This window comes from Monodon monoceros, unplaced genomic scaffold, assembly GCF_005190385.1.
Source record: "Monodon monoceros isolate NGI ecotype Baffin Bay Population unplaced genomic scaffold, NGI_Narwhal_1 Super_Scaffold_7, whole genome shotgun sequence".
NCBI classification, from domain to species: Eukaryota; Metazoa; Chordata; class Mammalia; order Artiodactyla; family Monodontidae; genus Monodon; species Monodon monoceros.
In genome coordinates this window covers 58,600,010-58,620,252 of record NW_021703784.1, presented here as the reverse complement: position 1 = coordinate 58,620,252, position 20,243 = coordinate 58,600,010, and the positions used below count along the sequence as shown (strand labels likewise).

At 37.0% G+C, this 20,243-nt stretch overlaps 1 protein-coding gene across 1 annotated transcript in view; it reads right to left on the bottom strand.

The window, feature by feature from the left end:
* Window positions 1–195: 195 nt before the first annotated feature.
* Window positions 196–20,243, bottom strand: part of RRM1 (ribonucleotide reductase catalytic subunit M1) — a 34,677-nt gene continuing 14,629 nt past the window's right edge. The window contains exons 8-19 of the mRNA XM_029209075.1: window positions 16,824–16,965; window positions 15,050–15,133; window positions 13,207–13,368; window positions 12,750–12,829; window positions 11,883–12,084; window positions 9,059–9,208; window positions 8,631–8,852; window positions 6,828–6,904; window positions 4,086–4,221; window positions 3,153–3,248; window positions 1,849–2,037; window positions 196–813 (exon numbers count right to left, since the gene is read on the bottom strand). Coding sequence (XP_029064908.1) covers window positions 628–813; window positions 1,849–2,037; window positions 3,153–3,248; window positions 4,086–4,221; window positions 6,828–6,904; window positions 8,631–8,852; window positions 9,059–9,208; window positions 11,883–12,084; window positions 12,750–12,829; window positions 13,207–13,368; window positions 15,050–15,133; window positions 16,824–16,965 — 1,726 coding nt within the window. The 3' untranslated portion in view covers window positions 196–627. The remainder of the gene's footprint in view (window positions 814–1,848; window positions 2,038–3,152; window positions 3,249–4,085; window positions 4,222–6,827; window positions 6,905–8,630; window positions 8,853–9,058; window positions 9,209–11,882; window positions 12,085–12,749; window positions 12,830–13,206; window positions 13,369–15,049; window positions 15,134–16,823; window positions 16,966–20,243) is intronic.

Genomic DNA, 20,243 nt, shown 5'->3' with positions numbered 1-20,243 from the left:
GGTAACATTTATGTTATGTATATTTTACCACAATTTTTTTAAAAAGAAGAAAAAGACATATATTAAAATCAGAATTCTATATGGTGTCTAAGTAATTTGTCTTAAAATTTCTTCCCTAAACCCTCAAATAACAAAAAATCCTTTATCAAAGTTGACCTTTGTATGAAAATAAATGACAAAATTAGTCTCACACAATCATTTAGAAATGTTTATCTTTATTTCAGAATGATCTATTAGGACCTTATCCAGATAAAGGTCCTGTCAGCACTTCTCACGTGTTATGACTCAGTTTTGCTTCTATGGACACACCAGTTAAAGTCTCCTTACCAAAACTGAAGTCACCAGAAAAGGGGTACCAGATGGGTGATGAAACCCTACTTAATCACTCCCTATTTGCAAGATGACTTCTTTTGCATTCCTAAAACATCTACTTTGATTCCCAATATATCAATTTTAAAAAATCATTACTTTCACGCTTATATAGAAACAGTACTTTAAATCAATTGATTCTTTTGCTGCAATAAAGTCCAGCAAAACCTTATCACTTCAAGCAAACCTACTATACCTATCTATGCTCAAGAAGTAGTTTGGCTATTAAAGAAGGGCTGGTCTCTTCTAAGCCTTTCCTCAGGATCCACACATCAGACATTCATCTCTATTTTCCAAAGAGCACACCATGGCTGCTGTGTTCCTCTCCTTCTCTTCTTCTTTTGATACCTTTTCCTTATCTTTCAGCTTTTCTTTATTTAGAGTGAACTGGATCGGATTAGCTGCTGGTCTTGTCCTTAAATAATACATCCCAGTCTTCAAACCCTAAAAGGGAAGTAAATACAACTAATTAGGAGAAGCTGTGAGAACACTAGACATTAAAGACCAATGTTTAAAATACATTTCCATAAACCAGGTCAAATTGCTTTCTAAACTTAGAATTATATCTCCTCTAGGAAGCCCTCTCAAAAATGCTTAAAGAGAGAAAGAGATGGTCAGACAGTATACTCTATCCTTTTCACCCCTAAAACAAGCTTATCTCTTTGAAAATGTCAAATATTTTTGTTCTCTAGTCTTTTTGTTTGTTTGTTTTTATGTGTATGACTTCCAAGTGTGCCTAAGAAAACATGTCTGCCTTAGATTATAACTATTTAGAGGTCTAGACTGTATCTCTGTATAAGAACTGATTATGACTAATTCAACGATAAGAATCACCATTCTCTATTCAGTATCCCCAGTCCTGGAACATAGTATAAGTTCAATAAAAGTTTGTTAAATAAAAAAATAAATTCATAATTCTATATAAACACCTAGAATATTGCTAGGGAATAAGAATACATTATAGACTCACAGGCCTTTACAGTTGGCAATGACTAGCTAAGTGATTGGCTTTTATCCTGTAGATAAAGTGGGGAAACAATGGATATTTTTGAACAGTGGGTTGACATGTGTAAAGTTTTATTTTAGGAATGGTAGCAGTACACAAGATGGCCTAGAGTAGAGATACCAGAAGAAAAGAGATCAGATAAGAAGTTAAGAATAACAGCAGTGGAATAGAAAGTAAGACATTCAAGAAATAGTACAAAGGAACAACTGACACTACATGGTGAATGACTGCATGGAAAGTAAAGGAAGGATCATAGGTAACTCCAAGGTTTCAAGCTTAGAATAAAATAATCCTAAAAGAAATAAGAAAATTCAAAGTGAGAGCTTAATCTGGTATAAAACCCATGGGTTGGTTCTAACATACTGGACTTAAAGTGAAAGAACTTCCAGGTGGCAATACTTAATATGTAGCTAGAATACAGAACTCTGTTCCAATTCTAAAATATCCCAAGCTGGTTGACTTCCTCCACTAACCTGTTTCCAGCCATAGAAGTGCATACTAGTGAGTTTGCCATAGTTAGGCTCAGCAATATGTATGTTCAAAGACTGGCTTTGATCAATGAAAGCTCCTCTCTCGGCTGCCATCTTGAGTACGGTTTTCTGAGAGATTTCCCACACAGTCTTATAAAGTTGCTTCAGGTCATCAGGAATTTCTGGTATGCTCTGAAGAAGGGAAATCAAATGTTTATTGCACTCTGGTTGAAGAAAGCAGTATGATTAACAGAATGGTGACCCCCAGGGTCTGGCCTTGGTTCTACTTCCAGCCAGATCTGACCCTACCATTCCATTTAATACAGTATGATCCTTATCAAGTTTCCTAAGACTACTCACTTCTGGCTTATGAAGTCAAACAAAACCCCATCTAACAACAAAATATCAATCTGGTGGTAGTTATTTAAGACTCATCTTTAATTGGTTAATGGCCAAAACATTCACTGAAAAGTCAGAGCTAAGCAACAATAAATGACCCTTGACTTTTGCAGAAAATACAAAAACTCAGGGCTGTAACTCACAGGGACATGACCCAAGGAAGCAATGAGGAAAAACCCTTTAAATAAGCTAGGACTTCACAAACTCCATTTGGAGTCAACAGAAAAAGGCTTTCCTATTTCTTAGGTCTAGGGTTAGCTTGCATCAAAACACAGACTGGCTAATGCTACAGTTTCCATCAGCAAATATAGAAATGTTACAAGAATCTTTATCTGTGTTGCCAAGCAGACAAATATTTAGCCAGAGGCCTCTATTTACAAATAAATAAATGCTTCTTGATTCTCAGCTGCAAATATTTCACTGTTAAACACTATTTCTGGCTCTGTCTTTTGGACTATCAGTCTTCAATTCTCCATCATACTTTTAAATTAAGTTTGACTCTAATTTCAGGCTTTATATCACTGGTCCCCAAACTCTGACTCACTTGGCAATTATCTAGGGAGTCTTTAAAAAATACTGATGCCTGGCTCTCACTCCCAGACATTTAATTTGTATGGGGTACAACCTAAGCTTCAGGATTTTAAAAGCTCTTCAATGTATTCTAATGTGCAGAGAAGTTGGGAACCACTACTTTATATTGCTGCACAAACAAGAGGGTAAGGCCTAGCTATGTGAAGATGCATTTAATCCTAGCACAGCAATGCAGAGTTGAACAGAGCTACATAAGCCTATATGACCACAGTGAATAGCCATTCTTTCTCTGCATTGCCTGGGATAAGTGAGAAGTTACCAATGTAACTACCAACTTAGCTCCTGAAGAGAACACTTTTTTTTTTTAAATTCTGTACCTGGATAGAGCCATTGCATGCAATAATCTGATTTTTCATCTCTTCATTCCACAAGCCCCGCTCAGTAAGATCTTTCAGTAAGTGAGGATTTACAATCTGAAACGGAAAGGAGAAAGATGTGAAGGAATAAACAACAAAGACAGGGCCTAAACAGGATCACAGACTTGGAGCTTAAAGTAAATAAGATCAATGAAGAACATTAGATTGCTTGGTAAATTCTATTTTTTATAAAACTGAGAGACCTATCCCACTACATGAAAGCTATATTCCTCTAAAATCTTGATATCTGTTATTCAAAACATAACACACAGTATTTGCAAAAGTGAAAAGAGCTAATGCTGCCTAAGCTGGGTATGTAGAATGATTCTTTTTTCTTTTAAAGTAAGGACATAATAAATACTTAAGAAAATTAGAAACGTACCCACACCAAACCTTACAGAAATTTATTTCAGAGTATCTGCAAGTTCACAAATAAGTATCTTTTAAATTAGTGGTTCTCAACCTGCAAATGAGAATTACCTGGGAACCTTAAAAAAAAAACACTGGTCCTGCCCATCAGAAATTCTAATTTGTAACCAAGGCTGAGAACCACTATCTTAAAGGATACTTCTATACACCTTGAGTATCATCAACTTAAGCAAATGAGGTTATAGTATATGTCACTATGATTACAAAATGGTTAAACATCATGTGAACTCTAATATCAAGTTGCTTTCACACTCAACCCTCAATCCTTCATTCTTTTGACAGATATTTGTTAAATGTCTATTATATGCTGAAATAACATAAACAATATTAGAGATGATAACTCACTTTATCAAAACTTTGCACCGACACTAAAATAAAGGGGCATATACTAAATATGAGTAGCATTTACTCCCAACACCAGGCTTCTAAAAGATTTTCCTATAGGTCTGGTTGTGATCTTCTCACCTGAAATTCTCCTGACAAGACTCTGCGAGTATAGATGTTACTGGTATAAGGTTCAATTGACTCATTATTTCCCAATATCTGAGCAGTTGAAGCAGTAGGCATCGGGGCAATGAGTAAACTGTTTCTTATACCATACCTAAAGAAAAGGAGATTATTAGGTGCTGGTTCCGAAGCTACAATCTGTCAGGAAGACAGCTACTTTAAGTCATTGTAGTAAATGCAGTTGCTGCGAGTAATGCCAAACATCCATTAGACTCACATGTTGACTTTTGCATTTAACCCCTACAGGGATGCAACTCCACAGTATGGGTGGTATAACTTGGCCCTCTCCTAAATGCCTAATTCCTAAACAGAATTAGCACCATTTTTACTGCTGGTAAACCTTATCATGCCATGACTTATGCCAGTGAGGAATCACAGCACTTGATACACTATCTTGCCCAAGAAAACACTCACATGGTTATTGGAAAGTCCCCACCTGTATCAGGGTACACTCATTCAACCCTTACTCTTTTCTAAGTGGCTGTGATCACTGTGCTAGGCCCTTTAAGGAAACATAATGATGTGAAAGTGGTCAGAACCAGACCTCTATCCCCACAATTCTCCATTTATCCTGAACAGGATAATGAATATAAAAAATTATGCTCCAAGTATATTCCTGACTTCCTCTATCACCTGTTTAATTAAATTTCCTAGAAGAACGCTAACATCTTTTGACTCTATTCAGTGCCAAAGAGAGTGCATAAAAATATAGTATCTAGGTCTTCCCTGGTGGCGCAGTGGTTGAGAGTCTGCCTGCCGATGCAGGGGACACGGGTTCGTGCCCCGGTCCGGGAAGATCCCGCATGCCGCAGAGCGGCGGGGCCTGTGAGCCATGGCCGCTGAGCCTGCGCGTCCGGAGCCTGTGCTCCGCAATGGGAGAGGCCACAACAGTGAGAGGCCCGCGTACCGCAAAAAAATAAATAAATAAAAAATAAATAAATATATAGTATCTGAACTCTGAGAAATCTTCAAACTGTCCTAAGCACATCCTTCAAAGCTCAGCCTAAGAGATACTTACTCTACAACATCTTTCCTAACGAGGCAGACAACACTAAATACAACTGTCAAATACAAATATTTGCATTGCAAATATTTTCTGTGACCTGTACCTTTACGTATATTTGTGTTACATGTCTTACCTTACTTAGTTTTAAGTTTCTCAAGGACAAAGAGTTCATCTTTCCTACATTCCATACCTCTGGATTCATACAGCACTTAGCATAGAGACTCACATCCTAATGGAGTCTGTACAACTGGACTTTCAACCTCTCTATGTCACTTTCTAGTTGTGAGGCATCAAGCAAACCACCAACTATCTCCATGTCTTTACTCCCTCAGTAGAGTGGACAGTGGTTTCCTGTCCAGAGACAGGAAAATGTTTTGAAAAGTCATGTATAGATGATATATCCAAGCTATGGAATTGTCTGTAATCACTAGAAACATTAGGTAAATCTGCATGTACTAAAAGAGAAACATCTCCAAAATAAATCACTAAATAAAAAGTCTCAGAACATGTCAAGTTTGATCTCATTTATATAATAAAACTGTGTGTGCGTATCTGCAAATGTACTGAAAAAGGTCTAGAAAAATATACACCATTCACAATGGTTATCTCTGAGAAAAGGAGTAAGTTGGTTTTTTTGTTTGTTTTGTGGGACAAAATGGTTGGCAGAAGAGGTATAAAGAAGGGCTTTTACTTTCTATTTTATTTCCATATTTGAACTTTATTAACAATGAATGTGTATTCATGTATTAATTTTGAAATTTAAAAAAGTTATACATAAAAAATATTTAAACTACATTATTTTGAGAAAAACAGAATAATAAATAGAGTACAGGTCCATTTTTGTAAAAATTGAATTTGCATGTAAATATACACATATATACACACTCATAAGAAAGTCTGAGGATGATAGACAAAAAGATACAAACAGGTTTTTTTGGGGGGTGATGGTATTGGGATAATTTTCATTTTATTCCCTTTCCACATGTATGTTTTCTAAATTATCTAACATGTATTATTTGAGTAACAAAACAATTTTAAGGTAAACAGATATTTTAAAGAGCATTTTAAAGCTACTGCTTCCTTCTGCAAACATTAAACACTTTGTATATGCATTAACCTAGACATGACAGACAAACATTCAGCAAAACATTCTGCCTGCACTCAAATCTCTTATGTTTATTAGTTGGAAAGGCCTACATTTTTCAATTTTTACATTTTTCTTTCACACAGTTTAACACATTAAACCCTCCAAAAGCTCTTCCAAAATCCGTAATGAAGTCCTATGACAATCAATTCATTGAAAGTCATTTATGTGCCCAATGTGGTTAAGCAATAAATAAAAGTGAAAAACATTTAAAAAGCAAACACACTTGGAAATATGAAGGTTTAACGAGAAAAAGAATTACCTTATCTTGGTACTCAAGCCCCTAAAACGAGATCAACTAATAATAATAATACTTACCAGGTATTAAAATGCTTTCATTGTGCCAAGCAATTTGCAGGTTACTATACATATAAAATATATTGTCCTAGGAACCATTTTTAAAAAAATAGTTCTATGGATAGGTCATTTTAGTCCCATTTAAAAGAAAAAAATGAATTTCAGAAGCTAAAATAACATACCTAAGTTCGAAAGAGCCAGGCTGAAAACCTGAACCCTCCTCACTTCAAAGCCACTTTACATCTCTACTTACTTTGCAATCTTCTCCTTGAGAAGTTGCCAGTCCCACAGGTTTGTAGGAGTAACATTCCACATATCATACTGAAGGATCTAAGGAATAAACAACCCAAATTTATGATAAATCATTGTATGACAATTTAAAACTATGACAAAAACCAAACAAATAACTAACTGCCATGCCCCCACATCCCAACAAATGCTGTCTTTTGGTAAAAGCTGTGTAAGAAATACAAGGACCAGAGACTTTCCTGGACAAATTTCTATGTAGTCATATTGATTAGAAGCAGGCTAAGAAAACTCATTAAGGCTTACCTCTTCCCCATGTCCCTGGCTGAGTCCTCTCAGAGGACCCCTATCATATCTACAAACCAGGAAATTCTAACATTTATGAAAGCATGTTGTTTTTGTACAGTAAAAGAATTACTCTAGCCTCATCTTTTTTAACTGCCTTGATCTGCCTCTCAATCTATTTAGCCAATAAACTTATTTTCAAACGATGTAGAGTTCCTAAATATCAGCAGGAACTGTGAGAACTAAAAATAACATCTTATTTTACAGGGAGGAGAATCATACTACTCATGATGAAGGCAGTGTGGATCGTGGAATTCTAGGACAGCTCCCAGATTCCCAGCCCCCTAGGGTATAGGCCATTATATTCTCCTCCCCTTCAGTGTATACAGGACCTGGAAATACAATGGATGCCACTCACATAACTATGACAAATGTGAAGGGTTTCTGCAGGTACAATTAAGGGTGAAAATCAGTTAATTTTTTAGTTAAAAGTGAGACTATCCTGGGTGGCCCTGACCTAACAAATGAAAACCCTCAAATGGGCGACTGAACTGGGCTCTTCATGAAATGAGGGACTCTCCCTCCTACTGGCTTTGAAGAAACAAGATGCCAAGAGTTCTAGAGTTACAAGGAAATGAACCAGGTGAGCTTGGAGGAGGACCCTGAGCCTCAGATGAGACCACAGCCTCTATCGACATTCTGACTGTAGCTTTGAGAGATCCAGAGATCAAGACTCAGCTAACCCAAGTCTGCGCTCATGACCCATGGAAACTGATACTGAATGTATGTTGTTTTAATACACTAAGTTTAGTAACAGAAAACTAATACTTGGGAGTTCCCTGGTAGTCTAGTGGTTAAGATTCAGCGCTTTCACTGTTGTGGGCTCTGGTTCAAACCCTGATCGGAGAACTAAGATCCTGCAAGCTGCGCATGGCGCGGCCAAAAAAGAAAAAAAAAACTAATACAGTTAGCATTCTTCTTACGTCATTTTAGCAATGATTAGTTTTAAACAGAGTATCCTTTTTACTCCAGAGGACAAAAGGACCATATGAGTTTACTCTGTCTGGTGTAACAAATTACCACAGATTTAGTGGCTTAAAATAACAAAAATTTATTCTCTCACAGTTCTCAAGGCCAGAAGCCCGAACTCAATACGTTGGGAAGGCCTCCCTCCACAGGCTGGAAGAGATTCTGTTCTTTGCCTCTCCAACTTCCAGTGGCTCTCAGTACTCCTGGGTTGCAGCTGCATCACTCCGATCTCTGCCTCTATGGTCGTGTTGCCTCCTCTTCTTCTCTGTGTCTCTTGTAAGGACAACTGTCACTGGATTTAGGGCCCACCTGGATAATCCAGGATAATCTCCTCATCTCAAATTCCTTAACAACATCTGTAAAGACCCTTTTTAAACCAAATAAGGTAACAGTCACAGGTTCCAGGCATTAGGATGTGAATATATCTTTTTGAAGGCTACCATTCAGCCTACCATAGGAACTCACCGGCAAAAAGAAACTTCATGCATATACTTACTCCTTTGCTGACTGGAGAGCCCTCATAGGTTTCATATGGGCCATACTCCTTGGCCAATTCACAGCTGGCTTCCAAGGCTCCATAATAAATGGTTTCAAAGATCTGCTTATTCAATAACTGGGCCTCCGGACTCTCAAAAGGGTACCTCATCAGAATAAAAGCGTCTGCCAGGCCTTGTACCCCAATTCCAATGGGGCGATGGCATCTATTTGATACGCTTGCCTTCGTGCCAACAGATTTAAAGAAGAGACAACATTAATGAACAGTAAAAGCAACATTCTGTAACAAATGACACACTCTCTCTCTTTATCTCAGTTTTCTCACACCATTCCAATGATAACCATTTAGACGATGACTAGAAGACTGTGATAAACTCCTTCCATCTTGGATTTCAATAATTACCAATAAGCAGAGAAATCTATTCATACCTCTGGGACAGGGTAGTAGTTAATATCAATAATTTTATTCAGGTTTCGGACAATGACTTTGGTGACTTCAGCCAACTTCATAAAGTCATATGTGTGTTCCGATGTGACATACATATTCAGGGCCAGGGAAGCCAAGTTACAAACTGCAACCTGGAATTCGGAAAAAAAGGGTCAAGAGTCACACGATTTTTATTTCTTCCACTGTGTCAATGACACTACTCTGTAAGCCTCTAACACTTGCTGACATTAAAATTTTAAATTTCTATTTTGACTCCTCCCTCTTCATCATTCACCAGTTCATTTCTAAATCCCAAAACCTATTCACATATGTGAACTGTAACACGCACCAGTGAAATAGGTAAGATGGGGAAAGAACCATATGCTTCATGGTACATGGCTCTACTACCAGACGTATGCCACATTATGCTATAATTTTTTATATATATCTGTCAGTAGATTGCACTGTCTAATACAGCAGCCACTAGATTAAAACTAAATGAAATTTAAAATTCAGTTTCTCAATTGCACTAGTCACATTTCATGTGCTCAGTAGCCACCCTATACAGAACATTTCTATCACTGCAGAAAGTTCTTCCAAACTGCATGTCTACTTCACCCTCACTGAGACTCTGACAGCCCTTAACTCCTCTCACCTAGACTCCCTCATGCCCTTCACACCTACTCAATTTTACACATGTTGCCAAAGTACCCATTTTTAAAACATAGCTTGAATCATGTAAGCCTGATAAATGCTAGGGAGAAAAATAAGGCAGGAAAAGAAAACAGAGTCTTGGGGCTAAGGATGGAAGGAGTGCCATTATTTTTTTTTTTTTGCAGTACGCAGGCCTCTCACTGTTGTGGCCTCTCCCACTGCGGAGCACAGGCTCTGGACGCGCAGGCTCAGTGGCTATGGCTCACGGGCCCAGCCGCTCCGCAGCATGTGGGATCTTCCCGGACCGGGGCACGAACCCGTGTCCCCTGCATCGGCAGGCGGACTCTCAACCACCTCGCCACCAGGGAAGCCCAGGAGTGCCATTTTTAAATAGAGTTGCCAAGGAAAACCTCACTGAGAATGGGATATATGAAGAAAGAACTGAAGAAGTCAGAAAGCAAGCCACGTGGCTACCTAGGGAGAAGAGCATTTTAACATTCAAAAATCCTGAGACAGGAGTATGCTTCATATGTTTGAGAAACAGCAATAAAATTAGTAGAGCTGGAGCACAGTGAGGAAGGGGGAAAGTAAGAGCAGATGAGGTGGGATACTCAGTTGTGTAGGATCTCACAGGGCATTGCAAGGACAGAAATGAGGTACTGATACATGCTACAGCATGGACAACTGACACAAAAGACCAAATATCATATGATTCCATTTATATGGAATACCTACAACAGACAAATCCAGAGACAGAAAATAGGTTAGCAGTGCCGGGGCCTGGGTGAAGAGGGGAACAGGGAGTGACTGCTAAAGGGTACAAGATTTCTTTCTGGGGTGATGAAAATGTTCTGGAATTAGTTATCAGTGATGGTTGCACAACCTTGTGAATATACTAAAAAAACACTGAATTGTATACTTTAGAAGGGTGAAATTTATGGTATGTGAATTATATCTCAATTTAAAAAAAAAGGATGAACGAACTCTGGATGGGCTGGAAAATCAAAGACGAGTATTGTGCAGAGGAATGATATGATCTGATGTTTGTTTTAAGAAGGGTCATTTTATTCTCTATAATATAATCTATCTTGTATAATAGTCATGAGTATGTCAATTTCCTCCAACTAAATTGTAAGTTTCCAGAGGGCAGGGGCTGAGCCACATTCATTTATATCTGAGAGCACTTAGTGTAGTGTCTTACACATGGCTGGTGCTCAATAAACTTTGTTAAATTACTGCAACCTTAGTAGTATGTTCAACTCACTCACCATTTGCTTTCCGACTTTTCATTTGTCATGTTTTTTTTAGGTCCTAGAATTTGGGATCTGCTCCTTCCTCCGCATTTTCGTAGTTTACATCCAATATCCAAGCTGCCTGTCATCTGACTAATGCAACAATCTCCTTAAACTAACCTCCAGCCTCTTCTCACACTAAGCCATTCTATAACCAGAAGCAAGAGCCATCCTTCCTATCCTAGGGATGCTATTTTCCTTTCAGAAATCTACAAGGGCTTTCCTGCGTCTGAGACATGCCATCTTTCACATACTATCTCCCTTCCCCCAGTTGCAGCCATCTCTCCATACACCAAACCTTAATGTATTTGCTCCATCAAAACAAACTTACTTTTACACTCACTGCACAAAACCTATCCCTGTCTCTGATCTGTCATACAGGCAGTTCTTCCCAAATGGAAAGCTTTTCCATAAATTTCTTTTTAAAATATCCAAATCTATGTCTCATTTCTAGCCTTGCCTCTTCTGTGAATCACCTTAAAGATCTGAGATGAGAACTCTGTCTCACCATTAACTGAAAGGACTCTCTCATGCTTACATACTTTAAACTGAATGAGCACCCTAACACGTTACTGTGTTTGTCCTAACCCTAACCTAAATAACTATATATTGCTCTTTTTCTCAAGTAAAGGTTATTACAACAATGTGTGTGAAATAAAAAATTGACAGTCTTTTCTACATGGCTCAGACTAAAAGATATTTAAGGGCACACATCACACCTCTTCCTTTATAATCTCTATTTTAGTGCCCTTCTGCTTACAGCAAGCTACGAAAACCCCCTTCACCCAACTTAAGGGAAATCGTGTGAGGGAGTCACAAATAATTCACAAACTCCTAAGATTCTTCTCTCAGTACCTGAGGCAGAAGTTTTTCTACCTACCTCATCTTTGCTGGTATACTCTACTATTTCTGTGCACAGGTTGCTGCATTTGATCGTTCCTAGGTTCTGCTGGTTGCTCTTCCGATTACAGGAATCTTTGTAGAGCATGTACGGGGTACCTGTCTCTGTCTGAGACTCAATGATGGCATACCAAAGCTGCTGAGCTTTTACAACTTTGCGGACACGACCCTCTTTCTCATAACTGAAAGGCAAAGCTAGTATTATTTTAATATTCCCTAAGGAAAATCTTTATTGCAGATAACATGAAGAGAAACACCAAAATATAAAATATTGAAAACTCTTAAATTTCTTACTAAGTTTTGCTAAGAGAAAGAAATCAGGAATATGATATTTATTTTACTATGGCTAAAGTCAATCCCACTAAATCAACAAAACCTTCCATAATAAAAAGGAACAAAACCTGAAGTACTCAAATTGTGCTACTGTGCTAAAGCAGTACTGTTGTGCTATTATTTAATGAACTATTGACATGTGTGTCCCAGTTGCCCTTGATTCCTGTGTACTACACAAAGCATAACTTGTTCTGTCAAATGTACTTTATGACAAAGCAAATTAATAATAACCCTGCTAAATAACTCTTTGCATTAATTTTTTAAAGGATCAATCAAAAAAACCTGAATACCTATTTACATGTCCCAAAGTTTCAAGAAAGAAGACAAACCAAAATTTTGGTGAAGATTCAGGAAGAAAACATGACCAAAATAAAATTATTAGTCACATTCTCTTCTAGATGCTTCTCAAGATTCCTAGAAACTGGCTAATGATTGATGTAGTTTTAAAATTTAGAGCCTGTAAATAAAAGAAACACACAGTTAAAGCATTATTACTCTCATATTTTTCCCATACCTTTCATATAGCTTCTCAAATTCTTCTCCCCAGACCTCATCCAGACCAGGACACTCATTTGGACACATCAAAGACCAGTCCTGCAAAGGGAAGAAGAGTACCAACCATAAGAAACTTCAAATAACCAACCACACGTAGTCCATTAGGAACACTACAAGGGATATTGTGGCTTCCATAGACTGTCTTAAAAATTTGCTTTAGAAATAATAATTTTAGGCTCAGGCCCAAACATCTAGTTTTGCATGTTTGTTCATGACCCTTCAACCATTTAGGTCAGATAGCATCTACTTTAGAGAATAAAAATCCAAGAAGGCAAGAACGGCATCTTTTAACTTGTTCAGCATGCCTTTCCATTGCGTAACATATAGGTGGACTCTTCCTAAGCGTGATTTAAGATGACTGAGGAGAAAACTTATATGAATCAAGTTGTTATTACTAACAAGTACCTATCTCTCACCTGATTAGTCTCCACTCGTTTCATGAAGAGATCCGGAATCCAAAGGGCAAAGAAAAGGTCCCTGGCACGCTGCTCTTCCTTTCCTGTGTTCTTCTTTAAATCAAGGAACTCAAAGATGTCTAAATGCCAAGGCTCCAGGTAAATAGCAAATGCCCCAGGTCGCTAATGGTAAACAAATCATCATTCTTCTCAGAATCAGAATAAAACAAAGAAACTTCATATTTTCCAAAGCACTTCAATAATATCTCCTTGGATCTTCACTACAATTAATGAATTAAATGAGATAATACAAATAAAAGTACTATAAAAATATAAAGTAGTAGTAGTTTTCTTACAATTCTAGCAGTAAAAAAGAGCATTTAACATAAAGAAAATGTGGAACAAGAAAGACTAAATAGGGCTTCCTTGGTGGCACAGTGGTTGAGAATCCACCTGCCAATGTAGGGTACAAGGGTTCAAGCCCTGGTCCGGGAAGATCCCACATGCCACAGAGCAACTAAGTTTGTGAGCCACAACTACTAGGAGCCTGCGCTCTAGAGCCCATGAGCCACAACTGTTGAGCCTGCGTGATGCAACTACTGAAACCCGCGTGCTGCAACTACTGAATGAAAGCCCGCGTGCCTGGAGCCCGTGCTCTGCAACAAGAGAAGCCACCGCAATGAGAAGCCCACACACCTCAACAAAGGGTAGCCCCCACTCGCTGCAACTAGAGAAAGCCCTCGTGCAGCAACAAAGACCCAACTCAGCCAAAAATAAATAAATAAATTTATTTTAAAAATATAAGAAAAACAAAAGACTAAATAATTTATCCAAAATGACACAGTGAACTAGGGATGGAGCTTCCACTTCAGCAGTCGTCCAGCTCACTTTACACTATGTGACATGTATGTAAAGCCCAAAGAAAATCACTTTAACTTTGACAATAATGTTGTGCTCAAAAGGTCAAAAAGGTGGTATGTCTTATCAACGTCCAAATAGTTTTTTTTTTTTTTTTTTTTTTTACGGTACGCGGGCCTCTCACTGTTGTGGCCTCTCCCGTTGCAGAGCACAGGCTCCAGACGCGCAGGCTCAGTGGCCATGGCTCACGGGCCCAGCCGCTCCACGGCATGTGGGATCTTCCCAGACCGGGGCACGAACCCGTGTCTCCTGCATTGGTAGGCGGACTCTCAACCACTGCGCCACCAGGGAAGCCCCCCCCGCCATAGATTTTTTTTAAGTGCATCAGAAGGAAATTCATAAACTAATAGGTGATTACTATGCCTACATATCCATAAAAGACAGGCTAGATAGTTGCAAACTATCCTGCTGATAACATTGGATAAATGATCCAATACTCTCAACTTTACTTTTCCCTCTATAAAATAGACAGAGTTTTGTTTTGTTTTTGTTTTCATTTTTAAAGAAAAACCTAGAAAACATATTACAACCCTTTTTCAAGGTTAGGTATCAATATGAATCACAACTTTAGAAATTCCTTGCAAATAAAGTGTCATGTAAGACAGCTGACTCAATCACTGGCTGCCTGGAGCCAGGGATAAAGTATGTATTGGTGGGAGTGATGGGTGATTAATACAAAGGTGCATGAGGAAACATGTTGGGGTTATGGAAATGTTCTATGTCTTGACTGGTGTGATTACACAAGTATATACATCTGTCAAAATCATCAAAATGTATACTTCAATTGTATACACTTAAAAGTAAAAATTATACTCATTAAATTGATCATAAAAGTGGAAAAAAAGCAAAGTTGTTAGAAACATACACAATGAGCCATCTTATTATAAGCATATATGAGAAAAGATTTTCAGTTCTGATTTCTAGGACTTTCAGTAACAAAGCATACCTTGTTTCCACCTTGATCCACATATCGAGCTGTGTTGTTATATACTCTCAACATCGGTACAAGACCATTGGAATTGCCATTAGTCTGAAAGAGAAACTGAGGATAAAGGCATCTGGAGGAGAAACAGGGGGCTCAGCAAGAAAAAGAACAAAACGGTTCAACAGTGGACAAATTACTCTCTCCCAGTCTACAGTTGCATCTGCTCCCCATCTCTCCCTCTGCTTTAAAAACATAATGCCCAACATAAAATAAAATTTTGCTGAATAAATCGCAATTATGTACGAAGTTATTTCATGGCATCTCTAATTTACAATGAGAAATTACAAGTCAAAAGAATCCAAAATCAGGATAGCTAAATTTAAACCCCACACGTTCAAAAGGTCATTATATAAAGAAATACTTTGGGTAGAGTAAAAACGCTACTACAGTATCTTTTTCCCAAAAGAATTCAAGGCAATTTACAATAAGAATTATATGCAATGGATAAATCAAGACAATAAGGTAAATGGAGATTCTCAGCAATAAATGGATTCTAGAATGAAGATGAAAAAAATACATAAACTCCTAAGACTAAAAGATACCTCATCAAATTTTTAAAATAATCCTTCTAACCCCAAGGCAAGCCTTTAAACAACCTAGAAAGATAAGTGAGCAATGGCTCACCCTACTATTATGTAATGAACACCACGTAATGGGATGGTTTTCTTCTGGACTCTAACTTTACTCTATAGGGTTAGATATTTTCTTCACCTTACAGAGGAGGAAACAAACTCAGAGATGTAAAATAACTTGCACTAGGCCACACTACTAGTAATTAATGAAGATAGGATTTAAATGCAGGACTTAACCAAAACGATTACCTTTTTTTTTCTTTTTTTTTTCTAATTGAAGTATAGTTGATTTACAATAGTTAGTTTCAGGTGTACAGCACAGTGATTCAGCATTTTTGCATATTATACTCCATTATAGGTTATTACAGTATAATGGGTATAATTCCCTGTGCTATACGGTATATCCTGGTTGCTTATCTATTTTAATATATAGCAGTTTGTATCTGTTAATCCCATGCCCCTAATTTGTCCCTCCCCCCGTCTCTCTCCCCTTCGGTAACCACAAGTTTGTTTTCTTTATCTGTGAGTCTGTTTCTGTTTTGCATATACATCCAGTTGTATTATTTTTTAGATTCTACCCAAAACCATGATATTGACTCCCAGTGAATAGTGAACTAGAAGAGATGAAATTTACCTCATTAAGTGACAATGTTTAAAGCTTGAATCTTGGCTCTATCACACATTAAGTGACTAATCTCTGGAAGTAATTTAGCTTTCTAAGCTTCAGCTTCCTCACTTATCAAATGAAGACTTTGTGGCTATACTCACAAAGTTACTGTAAGGAATAAAGTTTACTGTGTCTGTAATGATATCTATCTCATAAGGTTGTAGTAAGGGTTAAATGTGTAATTCACATAAAACTTTTACAACGGATTCAGCATGTAGTGAGCAATGAATAATAATAATACTATCATTATTGCTAAAATAAATCAGGATTCCAAAATCTGACCCTAGAGTCCATCTAATCAACCTCTAATAAGACAGATGAAAATGAGACCAGAAGTGGTGAAATTACTCAGTCTAAGTCACACAGCCAGCAAGTAATTAACAGAGATCCAGGTCTCCCAAGCCCCAGCAAATGCCCTCTCAATCACAAGCCTGGTTGCTTATGGACCTGAATCCCCCTAAGCCTATACACTTTTAGTCACACAACAGAGGCTTACCCCAGCAATGTAGCTGCCAGTAGCTCGAATACAACTCACAGCAACACCAATTCCCCCAGCCGACTTGGATATCAATGCACACTGCTTTAGAGTGTCATAAATACCTTCAATGCTATCATCTTTCATACTCAGAAGGAAACAGCTACAGAGGAAAAAAGTCACAACTCAGCAAGGAACCGAAGCAAAGCAGAATCAAAAAATGACTATATAATCCAAAGACAGTAAGTTAGGCAAATAAACAATTTGAAGCTTACAAAATTCCTAGGGGTTTTTAGAAGGAAAAACACAAAACAAAACTTTTTACTGGATATGACACAATAAGATATATCAACATATATTGTTTTAAAATCACCTTGCTGCCTACCCTAGATGCTAAGCCTGGAAGGAAGGCTTAAGAGATAAGTCTAAAAATATTAGCTTCCATGTTCACCAGACTGCAAATGTGCCATTATAACATTTTCTCATGTAAATTCCTAAGCATACATAACACCTTTTCAACCTATTAGTAAGCCAAGAAAAATTAAACATTTATGAAAAAAACCCCACCTATCCAATACTGAACCAAATTTGGTATGTCCATCAAAATTTAGCTTCCTTACAGTCTTTTTGAAGACAACCCTTCTACCTGTGCTTTGGATCTTATCCTCCTACTCCAGAAACCTTAGTCTTCCAATGATCCCTTCAGTAACTTAAATATTCAACCAATCAGACGGACTCTGTTGACTTTTTCTATTAAATATTCACATTCAGAAAGGCACAGAGAATAATATAACATACACTTTGTACTTACCACCTACCTCAAGAAATAAGACACTACAAATATAACCTAATTACAATCATATACCATTTCCATGCCTTTCTACATTCTTTTAGCATTGACATATGTTCCACATTTTTGAAATTTCTGGCTCCATCTTAATTTATCTCTCTGTAACCCACTTTTATTTAACTCAATACTGTGTTAGAGATTCATTCCTACTGATACATATAGGACTAGTTTATTTTCACTGCTGTAATGTATTCCATTGTATGAATATACCAATATATTTTGTCCATTTGCCTACTGGTGGACATTTGGATTACTTCCAATTTGTTTGCTATTCTAAACAATGCTGCTGTGAAAGTTCTTAAACATATCTCCTTGTGCTTATGTCTAAGGATTTCTATAGGGTATAAACCTAGGAGAGGAATTTCTGGGTCAAAAGATATGCATGTGTTCCACTTTACTAAAGATTCTCCAAACTGAATGGGTACGTATACTCCATCTAGCAATGCATGAGAGTTCCCCATGTTCCACACTCTTACCAATACTTACTATTATCAGCCTTTTAATTTGTATCAATCTGTTGGGTATGAAATATCTCATTATGATATTAACTTTCATTTTCTTAATCACCAGCAAAGTTTATCATCATCTCACGTGTTTATTAGCCAATCAGTTTCTTCTACAAATTAGCCCATGTTTCTATTTCGTTTTGTGTCTTTTTCTTATAATCCTTCAACAGTTAACATACATTGCAAATATCTTCTCCCAGTCTGAAACTTTTTTCACTGTATTTGGTTCACAGAAGTTTTAAGTTTTAATGCAGTCAATTTTTCCTTATATTGTTTGCTTATTATATCTACTTTAAGAAATTCTTCACTACTCTGAGGTCATATATAATCTATCAAGATTTAGGTTGATAGTCATGATGTCTGCAGCTCACTTTCAAATGACTCAGCCAAAAAAAAATTTTTTTAAATTTTAAAGATAAAAATACATATATATGGCAAAATGTTAGTAATTTTTTTATCTAGGCAGAAGTGAGTGCATGGGTGGAGTTCACTGTCCTTTTCTTTAAATTTTCTGAATGTTTGAAATTCATATTAAAAAGTTGAGGAGGAAAATATTTATTTTCTCTATATGCTCTTCTAAAAGATTTTACTTTCACATTCTCTTGAATTTATTTCTATATATGGCATGAAGAAGGGAAATCTAATTATACTTTTCCCCATAGGATAACCAATTTCCTTAGCACTGTTTTCCCAATGAAATGCAATGACACCCTGTTATTCATCAAGTTCCCATATAAGCCTGAATCTCTTTTTGAGCTCTCTGTTATGTTCCAGTGGCCAGAGCAAATACTATACTATCCCAGAGTAAATATCACAAAGTATGGTATTTACTCTGGGATAGACAAACCATGGGTTTATAGTGGTCTTGAAATCTGGTAGGACTTTTTCTTCAAAACTATCTTGTTATTTACATTAGTCTCCTGTAGCTGTCCTAACAAATACCACTAACTCAGTGGCTTAATATAGAAATTTATTCTCTCACAGTTCAGGAGGCCAGAAGTTCAACATCAGTTTCACTGGGTCAAAATTAAGAACATTCCTCCAGAGGCTCTAGGGGAGAATATATTCCTTGCCTCTTCCAGCTTCTGGTGGCTCCTTTGCTTGTAGCCACATCACTCCAATTTCTGCCTCTATCTACACACTGCCTTCTTTTCTTCTGTATGTATCATATCTCCCTCAACCTCTCTCTTATAAGGATATTTTTACTGGATTCAGGGCCCACCTGAATAATTCAGGATAATCTCCCTATGTCAAGATCTTTCTTAATCATAACTGCAAAGACTCTTTTCCTTATAAAGTAACATTTACAGGTTCCAGGGATTAGGACCTGCTATCTTTGAGCAGTACTAGATTATTCTTAGCATTTTGCTCTTCCATATAAACTTTAGAATCAGCATGTTGAAATTCTGACTGGAATTACACTGAAACTATAGATTAACTTGGAAAAAACTGACATTGTTACAATATTAAATCCATTTATGAATATAAGATCATTCTCCATTTATTTGTTTTTTAATGTCCTTCAATTACGTTTTAGAATTTTTTCCTTAAAAGCCTTACACACCTTTCATTAGATTTATTCTTGGGTACCTTCCAGTATTATATGTTTTAAACTTAAATCTTCTAACAGCTAAAATACAGAAACTCAACTGATTAATTTATGTTGAATTTACATCCAGATATTCTGCTGAAATCTCTTTTTAATTCTAATAATTTGTCTGTAGATGCTCTTCAGGAATCATTACAGTTTTGTTCCCTCATTTCCAATCTTTTTTTTTCTTATCTTACAATGCCGGCTCAGGTCTCCACTACAATGCTGAAAACAGAGGTCCAATAGATCTAAGTTTTTAGTGGATTATCTTTTACCAAATAAAGGAAGTTATTTTCTGTATCTATTTTGCTAGGTTTTTTTATTATGAAAGTATTAAATGATATAAAATGTTAGTGCAATGAAGTACATTAATACACTTTTTGATGTTAGCATATCCTTGAGTTCCTTGGATAAAACAAACTTGCTTGGGGTGTATTAGTCTTTTTTTTTTTTTTTTTTACAAATTACCAGACTCTGTTCCAATGTTTCCTTTA